The 13,528-nt window shown below is 42.6% G+C and overlaps 1 protein-coding gene across 1 annotated transcript in view; it reads right to left on the reverse strand.

The window, feature by feature from the left end:
* Positions 1 to 8,277, reverse strand: part of pex16 (peroxisomal biogenesis factor 16) — a 37,995-nt gene extending 29,718 nt beyond the window's left edge. The window contains exons 1-4 of the mRNA XM_084337492.1: positions 8,009 to 8,277; positions 7,296 to 7,331; positions 6,767 to 6,843; positions 5,728 to 5,861 (exon numbers count right to left, since the gene is read on the reverse strand). Of these exons, the coding sequence (XP_084193618.1) occupies positions 5,728 to 5,861; positions 6,767 to 6,843; positions 7,296 to 7,331; positions 8,009 to 8,138 (377 nt within the window). The 5' untranslated portion in view covers positions 8,139 to 8,277. The remainder of the gene's footprint in view (positions 1 to 5,727; positions 5,862 to 6,766; positions 6,844 to 7,295; positions 7,332 to 8,008) is intronic.
* Between the last annotated feature and the right edge of the window lie 5,251 nt (positions 8,278 to 13,528).

Genomic DNA, 13,528 nt, shown 5'->3' on the forward strand with positions numbered 1-13,528 from the left:
CAAACTGTATTTCATCATCAATATAATGCATTTGGAGCTATAAATCAAGTTCTGGAGAAAGCTGCAGAAAACGATAAAAACATACTTATACTTTAGACCATATTTTAGTATGAATATGTGAATGAAAAGGTTTAACGTTGCTACACCCTGAACAATGGATATAGGACATTGAATGGGCCATAATAATGGCAATTTAGCAATAGAATTTAAAACGTTATAGCCCTGCAAAGAAGGGGAACTTCTCCATAGACAAATAGCGCTGGCTAGGGATGGTAAATTATGAATTTAACCCATGGCGATCAAAGTGTTAAACAAAAAATGTTTGTTATTATCACGAGTGCACTGTCTGAGACTGTTTCCTGAATGACCCATAATGCCCCTGCAGGCATTCGTCATTATCACGTTGACACGTTAATTGATTTAACTAACATGGTGCAAAAACGAATTTCGGATTTCTTTGGTAGGCCTATTCCTTCCAAATCCAAAAAGACCACAGAAACCAGCGTTGATACTCCATCACCTACACCTGCTGGAGCCTCCAATCCATCACCTACACCTGCTGAATATGTAGACGAGGGAGAGCCTCCATCACCTACACCTGCTGAATATGTAGACGAGGGAGAGCCTCCATCACCTACACCTGCTGAATATGTAGACGAGGGAGAGCCTCCATCACCTACACCTGCTGAATATGTAGACGAGGGAGAGCCTCCATCACCTACACCTGCTGAATATGTAGACGAGGGAGAGCCTCCATCACCTACACCTGCTGAATATGTAGACGAGGGAGAGCCTCCATCACCTACACCTGCTGAATATGTAGATGAGGGAGAGCATCCATCACCTACACCTGCTGAATATGTAGACGAGGGAGAGCCTCCATCACCTACACCGGCTGAATATGTAGACGAGGGAGAGCCTCCATCACCTACACCGGCTGAATATGTAGACGAGGGAGAGCCTCCATCACCTACACCTGCTGAATATGTAGATGAGGGAGAGCCTCCATCACCTACACCTGCTGAATATGTAGATGAGGGAGAGCCTCCATCACCTACACCTGCTGAATATGTAGACGAGGGAGAGCCTCCATCACCTACACCTGCTGAATATGTAGACGAGGGAGAGCCTCCGGCTGAATCTAACCCCGAGGCAGAGTCGTTGGAAATTGCACCAGAGGAGAACTTGGAGTTTGTGCGGTGTGTAAATAAGTTTATAATTAAGCAACTTGCATTTTGATGGGCCGCTGAGCCATACTGTATGATGTTCTGATGGCCTGCTCTGCCATAGCTGTGTTGTCCTAATTATGATGGGGCACCGAGCCTACTGTGTATATGTTCTGCCGTGTCACAGGCCGCATACTAGGGGTGGGAATCGCCAGAGACCTCACGATACGATACTTGCGTCACGATACGATAGTATCGCAATACTAAATACATCGCGATACGCTGAGTATTGCGATATATATATATTTTTTTTATCACATTTTATTTATTACCTTTTTTCAACTGCAAAGTAAAACTTTGTCATGTTTTATCTAATAAAATAAAGTTCAGTCTGTTCATCTCACTTCAATCATTTTTATTGCAGATGGTATTTTCTCAAGCGCAGACAGATGTAAACACTGTAATCTGTGTTGCATGTACCTGACAAACTGAACTGTTTGTATTAGTCATATTCCAACTTAACTGAATGCATATTAGTGTGTGGACTACTGTACTATTACAGGTATTGAAATTAACAATGCAACTTCCTTATACAAAAAAATAAAAGGTATCGCGATACTACTACGTATCGATTTTTTCCCCCACCCCTACCGCATACGGTGTTATTTTTTTATGGGCAGCCGAGTCATACTGTACATGTTCTGCTTGTGTTTGATGGGCTGCCGAGCCACTGTATATGCAGGGATGTGATTGCGCTTTAAGAAAAAAAACGTAACATTTTCGAAACTATCTTTTTTTTTTAATTATAAACACTTAATTTGAATGAATGAACACATTTTATTTGTATATATTGAACTGTTCACAGGGAAGAGGAAGGTGGGAGAGGAAAGGGACAAAGAAAATGAATCAAATATATCAGTGTCCCCCTAAAATCTTTAAAGGGGGTAATCTTGACCCCTCCCAAGTCATCCTGGCTCAAACACTAACGTTAGGACCTTATCTTTTCTTCTTTGCAACCAGATTGTGCAACACCTGTAACCGCCTCCTCTCAAAGTCTTGCGTACTGCGAAGGGCTGCAGTTGGGCTAATGGACTCTTTTGCTCTCAGGTCAATTTTGAGAATGAAGGTGGTGACATTTCTCCATCTCAGCTTCTTGATTATGTCTAGGTTGGCTTCTGTACCTCATGCTTGAGAGTTTGATGTTTCTACAGAGCTTCACATTAACTGGACAATGCTTGCTCTCCCTTGAGTAGTGTTGAGTGGCAGACTGCGGCACTGCTTGCAAGTAACCTTCCCTGGTTGGTCAGTTTTACAAAAGCAATCCAGTGTTAGTGTGTTTCCTAGTGTGTTGACGTCTTTACAGCATCTCGCGCCACTCAACAAAACTGCTAACATTATCGATAGCCAATGAAAATCTGTTATGCAAGAATAGCAGGTCTGATCAATGTTTTTTTTACAATTTTTTCTTTCATGAATATTTTTTTTTTTTTTTCATAAAATGTTTAGATTTTAGGTCCGGAAAACCGGAAATCCGGTTAAAAACGGAAAAATCACATCCCTGATATGGTATAATATTGCAAAAACGATGCATCGCGGTCTCGTAAGATCCCCATTCTGCACTTAATTCTAAATAGTTGTCATTCAAATTCTTTGTAATCTAAACCCGATTGTTAATTCCTTGTGTCAGTTGCATTATTATTTTTTATCAAAGCTTTCAAATTGTTTTAAAAAGGTGTGGGTTTTTCGCTGTCTACAGAGATAGAGGCCTGCTATTATTAAAAAGCCACTGCCTATGTTTATTACTTAGTGAAAAAAACTATAGCCTAGTAATTCACTAGTGTATAAAACTTGTATGGTCCGTGTTTTGTGACAGTGTCGCTGTCCATGGTGCTGAAGGTCGCATTTATACTAGTGTATACAGCCTCTATACAGTGCCACCACGTGATACGCCGTTTTTTTTACCCGCTGGGGGGGGGGGGGGGGGGGGTTGCGTGGTCGTCGTTACAGTATCCCCTACTCAAAACATCTTCCCGCGGGTATGGCGGTAGCTTGTTATGCCGCTGTGACATTTGTACTGTTACAATACCAACACAGATGCTATTTTCTTGAATTATTTGCTCATGGCCAAGCTCATGATCACAACCAACCTGGACCACGTAACCTTTGAACTTTGTGCACCATCATGTTAAAACAACAAACAACAATAACAAAAATGTTAACTCTTGTCTTAACACATTCGAGGCCATGCTGCACACGCTCACACTTATGGTCACTTTACAGAAGGAAAGGTCACTTTAAGAATAGTATAGCTTGAGATTGTAAAATATAGCATTGTATAGCAGTGTACATAAAGACCCAGTGCCTCATCCGTAGCTAACAGTGTATTGCACTACCACAGGACCTAGCATGTCCTACCATGCTCTGTAAATAACTCATGTACATATACCGATATGCCCTACTTTGTTACTTGTTATTGCACAATGTCGTTCTATTGGATTCTTAATATTACTATTGTAATTATGCACATCGTTGCGAGCAAGACCCCCCGCATTTCATTGTATACTTGTATGCCGTGATAAATAAAACTCTTGTATCTTGTATCTTGATTTCCCCATCTAGCTATAGCTGGGCCAGCTTTCCATTACATAGTTTCACTGTGCGTCACCTTGTTTGTAGAGCTAAATCTATATTTTATATTATAGCTATGGATACAATACCATGGTCATTTGACAGTAACTATCTTCCACTCAAGATGCAAGAAATAATAAAAAATAAATCAGGAATATGCGTTATCCCATGGTGAATATGAGTATAATTTCGGAATGATCCGGGCTAATTCCTGGGAGGCTGGCTACAGGCCGCAACGCGAATTCTACTAAAACCATTGGCGTTTCGTCCCTGGACACGCTACTATTTTCAAATCAAATCTATATCATAGGTATTATGTTTCATCATGAATGCATGAAAGGGGGGGGGGGGGGGTCGTTTCTGATTATTTGATTGCCAGTAACGTCATTCGTTATTACCACAACACACGCCGATCGGGGGGATGGGTATGATAACCTTGCACGATCAAGCTGAAATTGACGTCAGATTGTCCTTACCTGTGGTCGGTGGTATTCCAAAAATAATATTCCAATAATTTGATCGCCATCTGGTCCATCCTATGTCCATCTGGTCCACGACATAACCCACCACAACATATGGATCGGGGGTCCCGAAAACGATTCAATGCGATTGGGTGAAGCCCTAGGTTTCCCATTACTAGAAAAGCCAGTCCGGAGCGGTTTAAACGTAGCACCCGGTCTGGAACAGGGTTTACTGCACTCTCGATACTGCCTACTAGCAGGATCTGGCCGGTACTGCACCTTCGGAGTCCCAGTATGCCTTTTAACGGCAACATACAGGTCCCTGACATTGAATAGGATATTAAAATCGAAAAAAGGGGAAAACGATCCAAAAACGTATATATATATAACCGCTGGCGCCCAATAACGTATATATATGCGTTCATCCTCCCTCCAACCAGCACAATGTGCCAAGAAACGGTAGCTCTTGTGAAGAGTGGCAATTTGAAACGCAATTTGAAACGCCAATACGAAACAAAACAGTTATTTTGATGCAACCTTTCAGCACTAAGAACCACAAAAATAAATGGAATGAAATCATCATATCAAGCTGCAAGCAGAATTATTGTTAAAAGTTATGTCACAACGATAAAAAGCAACCAAGTCCTCACTCAGTGGCATGGGTGTTGGCTAAACACAAGAAGCAATTCTCTGATGCATAAATAATAAAATAATGTATGACTGAAGTGATGGAGACCATGTTTGAAGGCAAACAAAAGCAAATCCTCCTCAGATAGCACAGCAACCAGAATAACTGAAATACTGGCTGATGATTTCATTAAACAGCTTTGTGATAGAATAAAAAAAATGCACAGTGCATTTCCATAGCTGTGGATGAGTCCACTGACACCACTGAGAATGCTCAGTTGCTGGTGTTTGTGAGGTTTTATGATGAGGCAAAGGGGTAGTTTGTTGATGTATTAATACATTTTTGGAATACTTGAAACCCTTTTTTTGTGGAATATTTTATGCGGCCCAGCCTCACCCAGACTCTACCTCCAGCAGCCCCCAGGTAAATTGAGTTTGAGACCCCTGCTGTAGAATAAGAGTATATAGGTAGGTTTCAGCCTGGCCCACCAGAAATTGTGTGTATCATAAATGGACTGCATTTATATGGTGCTTTTTATCCCAAGTGCTTTAAAACGTATGCCTCACATTCACCCATTCCAAAGCAACACGCAACACACAACACACAACACACACACACAGTTAGGGGTTCAGTGTCCTGCTCAAGGACACTTCCGACATGCTGCCGGGAGGAGCAGGGATCGAACCAGGAACCTTCCGATTACCAGACGACCACTCTACCTTCTGAGCCACTGCTGCTATATTGTAAACAAATTAAAAAAATAATAATACATGAATAAATAAAAAAGTGATTGCCTGATACAGTGTGTTGACATCACAACTAAAGGCAATTGTTTAACCCATACTTCGCTATTTGAATGAGTCCGATCACCACCCAGCGCCCTGCTTCACCCCACAGCTTGGTGGCTCCCATCTCCAAGAAAACCTCCACATACTCCAACACTGACAACCAGGTGAAAAGCCTCTGCTGAGACAGAGACTGAATAAACACAAACACAGAACACATTAGTACTTAACACGCACGGATTAGTACTCTCATAAACATGCACGGATTAGTACTCTACACATAGTACTCTAATAATCACACATGGATTAGTACCATCATAAACACTGGGAACACACAGTAGGGGCATAATAATGAGAAATTAAATTAGATGAGAATAGAATCTGGAAATATTCACTCATCATTCCAAACAATCTCGGGTCAGTTCACTTTTAATTTGGTAAATTCAGGACATTTAACCATTAAAACATTCTCATGAATCATATCCAGTCTATAAAGAATATAAAACAATTGACTATTATAAGGAACTTCCATTTCTATATTGAATTGATTGAACTAGAAGAGGCCGTTTCACTCTTATGTCATGCTCAGGTTGGGATTCCATTCCTATGAGCATGACATAAGAGCAAAATGGCCACCGTGTGAATATGGGCAATGGGGCACTGTAATATGCTCAGCTAGATAGACATTTTGGTTTTGGCTGCTATTGTTTCCTTATGTTACAATTATCAGTGTCAGGGTTGGGAGCAACTCTTCTAGTTCAATCAATTCAAAATAGAAATGGCAGTTCATCATAATAGTAAATTTTTTATATTCTTTATAGACTGGATATGAGAATGTTTTAATGGGAAATGTCCTGAATTGACCAAATTAAAACGTGAACAGTACACAGATACCTATATCTCCACTCTAGCCTTAAAACTGAGCTTACAAGAGCCTCCGAAAAAGACAGTGATACACTTATCTTCAAATCAAATATGGTTTCTGAAATGTTATGTGATAATTGACCTCACGCGCAACTGAAAAGGTTGAGTATCACTGCAATGGAACATTATAGAAGTTTATGTTAAACCAAGAGAAAATTATTTCTGGTCACTTACGATAGGCAGGATGCATCTTAGCCCTTTGCGAAGAATGCTGTCATTAAGTAATACCAGAAGATTGGAGGCAGAGTACACTGAATGGGACACAAGGTGATGGAAAGGAAAAGTTATCCAGTAACCACAAAATGAGCACAATAATTAAGAGATACCATACAATGACTTATTCGGTAACCAAACAACCAAATGTTGTGCTATGTTGTGCAATCCAGTTGTAGCCGATATTGTGCATAGCAGCAGTGAGCAATAATACTAAATACCTTGTGTTCGTTCATATTTACTGTCACAGTGACAGCACCAATGTGAGGTGTGACAAGTGGTCGACCAGTGAGCTCTAAGAAAGGGACTGCTATAAGATAGGCACACATGGGGCTAATAGCTTATTGGGCCCTGTATCAAATGGTAACCCAGTATTTACAAAACATTAAACACATCTTGTTTCAAAGAATGATGGGATTTTGTAGTGTTGGTACGCCATCTTATTAGGCTAACATCTATATTTATGTCCTAGACTACATACTTTACTTACCTAGTTCAGATAGTTCATGGGAGTCTGCAAATCGTCCTGCAAAAGAAGGTTCATTAGTATCATTACACGTTAAAGCCATGACATCAATTATACTTTATTCCAAGTACAATAAGGCTATTGCACAGATTTTGTATTCGATTGTATATTCCTGTACATCAAAGCTATTATAATAATAAATTATAGTCTTATTTACACCCCTGCAAATACTCTATTTAGACTATAATCTATCTATATGAATTATTCTCAATTGCTGTAAATTATGTACACTAGTCACAGATAAAAAAAAATTGTAATGTCTGAATGAATGAAAACTTTATGAACAGATTGCAGAATGGGTACAATACAGTACAGCTCAATACACACAATTGTTAAGGGGATGCAGACCAGAGAAAGACGTTTGTCTTGTTTACATCAGGGTCCCTCATTTTCTATTCATCATGACATTTATGGCATAGGGACATACTAGCCCCTTACGTGACTGCGGTTTGCAAGCCTGGGGCTTTTGTGACCGCAGTCACGTAAGGGGCTAGGGACATACATGACATACAGGTATTTAGTAGTTACATTTGTGACATATGATATTCAAATATACAGTACTGTTACCCATAGATCCTGTCAGTCACCAACACTTCCTTGTATTCTTGTAGTTCTACTTGCTTACTTTTTTATATTTTAACTCAGATGTATATGTGACATTATTCCAGACAGCTTACCTGCGATCAGGTAGGACAGTGTTCGCACTGTGCTCTCAAGCTGTGCGCACGTCGCTGGGTTCTTCGTGACATACTCGCTATATCGCTCATAATAGCGAGTCAGTTTGTCAATGATAACGTTATTAGACATTTCAGCTTTATTATTATTAGTGTTACATAATAATAGCCAACAGGGGGAACTCGTTCGTTGCTTACAAGTTTCAGAACAAAACACGTTTATAGATAGCTAACGTAGCTGCTCAGCCATACAAACACCTGGACGTTAGAAACACCACTTCCGCGTTGAGAGTCCCGCCGTCAATTATGTCCCACTAGGAACAAGCCCCTTCCGTGACTGTGATGCACCGAGTGAACCCACAGCCACTTGCTCCTCGATAGCAAACCAACCTGTGTTGACCATGAAGGACTGTTTCTGTCCGAACCGCTCGTTCTACAAGTATCACAGATACGATGCAAAGGTGCTCACAGTTGCACGAGGGGTTCGGACAGAGATACGGGATGGTTTTAAAGCTCGGCGTTGCTAATAAATATTTTAAATATTTCTTTATAAACTGGTCAACACTGCATTATTTCCGGCGTTGGGTGCAGCCAAATACGGAAATAACGCAATGTTGACCAGTTTATAAAACACATTTAAAATGTTTATGAGCAACGCCGAGCTTTTCAAACCACCCCGGTTTTGTGTGTGAAACCCTCGTGCAACTGTGAGTACCTTTGAAATGTCTCTGTGATAGTTGTATAACGAACGGTTCGGCCAGAACCAGTCCTTCATGGTCAACATAGGTTGGTTTGCTATCGAGGAGCAAGTGACTGTGGGTTCACTCGGTGGATCTGCAGAGCCGCAAGCCCAACGTCTGGGCGGGGCTTCGGGGCTTGTACTCTGTTTGAGGCGGGATTTTCGGGGCTTGTACCTTGTCTTGTTTCCTGTAAAACCCGGAAGTAGTCAGTTTGTGCTGTTTATTTTTAACCCTAACCCTAACCTTAACCTTAACCTTATCCCTCCAAACTCATAGCCAAGCTCAGGGACCTTGGCTTGACAACACGCTCATCACAGACAAGCTGGATGTAGCCAATTACTTAAACATTTTCTTCACAAACATAGCCACAACACTGGTAAACAAACTACCCTCCCACTCAGGGCTTTATGGGGTAGAACACATAGTAGCTTACTACAAAAACCTAGGGGTCCGCAAGGACGACTTCAAGCTGGAAATGGTAACAACAGATGAGGTACTCAATAAACTGAGCGCCCTCCAACCTAACAAGGCCACTGGCCACGACAACATCCCTTCCAAATTCCTCAGAGACTCAGCAGCCGCCATCACCCCAATCATCACACACATAATAAACCTCTCCATAAAACAGGGACACGTCCCCAAGGACTTCAAAATTGCGAGGGTGACCCCTCTGCACAAAAAGGGCAGCAAATTAGACCCAGGCAACTACCGCCCTGTTTCTATTCTCACCTCCATCTCGAAAGTCATGGAAAAAATAGTCTACGAACAGGTCGAAAAGTACCTAGCGGAAAAAAATCTAATCTACGAATTCCAATCTGGCTTCAGAACATCCCACTCCACTGACACATGCCTTCTCTATTTGAATGACCACATCAAACAAGAGGTGGACGCAGGCAAATACTGCGGCATGGTCATGCTGGACCTACAAAAGGCCTTTGACACGGTCAATCACTCCATTCTGATTGACAAGCTAAAAGCAATTGGTTTTGATAGTCTATCAGTGAGCTGGATGCAATCCTACCTTGAGGGGAGGGAACAGATGGTGGAGGTAAACGGTACCCTATCCCCCCCCCTCACAGTGAGCTGTGGTGTTCCACAAGGAAGCATACTAGGACCGCTACTGTTCCTAATTTATGCAAATGACATGTCGTCAGCTTGTGACTGCAACTTGTTCCTGTTTGCGGACGACTCAGCCCTGCTGGTCTCTGACAAGAACAAGTTACAGGTTGAAAAAACCCTCAGCTCGGAACTAGGCAGAATCTGCATATGGCTCGCTGATAACAAACTATCATTACACATGGGCAAAACAGAGTCCATTCTCTTCGGTTCAAATAACAAACTCAGCAAGACCGACGGCTTCTCAGTTACAGTGGGTGACAATATTGTCACAAGGAAAGATGAAATTACCTACCTGGGTTCCATCCTAGAGGCTAATCTCTCCTGTGACAAAATGGCATCCAATGTAATAAAAAAAGTCAACCAACGAACTCGATTCTTGTACCGGATCTCCTCTCTGGTAAACAAGAATACCCTGAAGACTCTGGCAGGAGCACTCATTCAGGGGTACTACGACTATGCTTGCACCTCATGGTACCAAAGCACCTCAAAGGCGCTAAAAACAAAATTACAAACATCTCAAAACAAACTGGTCAGACTACTGCTTGACCTTACTCCTAGAACCCACCTCACCCCTGCCCACTTTGACAACCTAGGATGGCTTAGAGTAGACGACAGAGTACAGCAACTTGCAATGGGCCTGGTCTACAAGATACACTACACGACCAAGGTACCCATGTACATGTCAAAATACTTCCCAAAGGTCAGTGAATACCACGATCACAACACCAGAGGGAGCTCCACAAATCATGTTAAACCCAGATTCGGCTCAAATAAGGGACTAAACACGTTTCGCAATTATGCCACATCAATGTGGAACGCCCTACCCAAAGCTGTAAAGGAATGTGGATCACTACCCACTTTCAAAACCTCTCTCAAGGGACACCTACGGGAGACTGCAATTCAACACTGGCCCCTGTAAATATCCTAACCCAACCCCCTCCAATGTACAGTCATTTACCCAGTATGGTTTTGTCAATAGTCCAATGTACAATTTTGTTGTTTGTACAGTGTCTCCCCCCCCCCCCCCTCAATGTACAGTTTTGCTTGTATATACAGTGTGCCCCCCCCCCCCCCCAACCACCTCCAATGTAGATTACCCAGTATGGTTGTCAATATCCCAGTGTACCCAACCCCCCCCCCACCCAACCTCCTCCAATGTACAGTTTCTACGTCAAATGTATATACTCCCTTTTCCTGACTCCTTCTGTATCACAAACAGTACTGTATTTGCAAATCTGGTATGTCATAAATGTATAGATGTAGCAGTACTGACTATCTGTATGTCATGTATGTCATATTATGTCCAGATGAATTGAAAATGGGGGACCCTGATGTAAACAAGACGAAAGTCTTTCTCTGGTCTGCATCCCCTTAACAATTGTGTGTATTGAGCTGTACTGTATTGTACCCATTCTGCAATCTGTTAATAAAGTTTTCAATCAATCAATCAATCAAAACTATGACCTCTGCCAGTGGGTCTTGGACTTCCTGACGGGTAGACCCCAGGTGGTGAGAGCAGGCGACCAGGGGTGCAGTCGTGCACACACACGGTTACACGGCGTGTTATTAGTAGTCACTCAGGGCAGAAGTGCGCGGAATGATAAGTACCCGGCCGTTGTAGAAAGCTACCCGGCCAGCGGCCGGCACTTCTCACCTAGACTTTGCATAATAATAGGAATCTACGAGAAGGTGGGGGGCTGCTTGATCTCCATTGTTATGCATAATAATCATCTGTTCTGTGCGCAATTGAGGGAACATGTATGCGCGTGCGCGGGAGCGCGCATGCACGTGGCGTGTAACCAGTTCCCATATTACGACTGCACCACTGCAGGCAACTGTACCTCCTCATCCATCACGCTCAACATAGGGGCCCCCCAGGGCTGTGTTCTGAGTCCCCTCCTCTACTCCCTGTACACACATGACTGTGTGGCACAGCGGAACAACAACACAATCATCAAATTAGCTGATGACACAGTAGTGGTGGGCCTGATCTCTGCCAACGACGAGAGGGCCTACCTGGAAGAGGTAGAGAATCTGTCGCAGTGGTGTCAGGAGAAAACAAAAGAGATGATTGTGGACTTCAGGAGGTCGGGGGTCAGGGACTACAGCCCCCTCAGCATCGACGGGGCACCGGTTGAGAGAGTGAACAGTTTCAAGCAGGGGTGCAGTCGTAATATCAGAACTGCCTGGACACCACGTGCATGCGCGCACGTGCACGCGCATACATGTTCCCTCGCGTGTGCACAGACCAGCTCAAGCAAACCCCCCACAGGGCTTGTATTTTGGTCTTGCACTCCTCTTTCTTTGTTATGCTATGCAAAGACTAGGTGATAAGTGCCGGGTACTTGGCGCACGGCGCGACAGTAGAGTGAAAGTTGTGAACGCATTTTTGTGTGCGCGCACTTCTGCTCAGCGAACTGCTAGGACGGAGTGGTACCGAGTGGTACCACCACTGCATCACTGGTTTCAAGTACCTCGGAGTCCACATATCCGAGGACTTGACATGGACCACACACATTGACAGTGTTGTGAAGAAGGCACGGCAACACCTCTACTTCCTCAGGCGCCTAAGGAAGTTCCAAGTCAGTCAGAAGATCCTTAAGAACTTCTACTCATGCACAATAGAGAGCATCCTGACTGGCAATATCACCTCCTGGTTTGGGAATAGCACCGCACAACACCGTAGCAGACTACAGAGAGTGGCCCGTTCAGCCGAACGCACAATTGGAGGGGGGCTTCCCACTCTCCAGGACATTTACAACAAGCGGTGCATGGGTAAGGCTAAGAGAATTATCAAAGACTCCAGCCACCCAAACAACTGCCTCTTTGAAATGCTGCGGTCAGCCAAGCGATACCGGAGTCTCATGGCAAGCACAGAGAGACTCAGAAGAAGCTTCTATCCTCAGGCCATCAGGATGCTCAACGACAATAACACTACGTAACAACAATCAAATGCACGCACAGCACACACATCCACACACTCACTTTAAACAAACAACTCACTGCAGCACCCACTTTACCCACTTTAGAACACCTAAACACACTTTATATTTATTGGTAAAGAATTTGCACTACAACCCATACCTCATTACACCTTACTGTAAATTGTACCTAAATTGTACCTCATCCCATTTCTGCTTTGCACTGTATAGTATATAGTATATTGTATTGTAACTCAGTTACTTCTACTCTGCATTGTACATTGTATATATGTATATACTGAACACTTTTGTCCACGTACTTGACTTCTATTTTATACTTGCTATACTTATTTTATACTTATCTATTTTTGTCTAGCACAGTCTCTGGAGTGTAACAGAAAGAAGCATTTTGTATAAAAGTATTCTGTACTTCTCTATGACAACTAATAAAGAAACTTGAAACCCTAACCCTAACCTTAACCTTAACCCTAACTCTAACCTTAACCCTAACCCTAACCTGCAACACGGAACACAGAAATGCAAATGCTGTCGAGTCCTCACTGCTTGTAAAAATAAACCTGATGGAAACAAGACAAACGTCTTTCTCAGGTCTGCATCCCCTTAACAATTGTATGTATTGAGCCGTACTGTATTGTACCTGTTACAAAGGATCAGATTAAACCGAATATATATATTTATTGATTGATATATATTGCATAGTATTTGTATATCGTTTGATATCC

Source organism: Notolepis coatsorum (genome assembly GCF_963971535.1).
Source record: "Notolepis coatsorum genome assembly, chromosome: 20".
NCBI lineage: Eukaryota > Metazoa > Chordata > Actinopteri > Aulopiformes > Paralepididae > Notolepis > Notolepis coatsorum.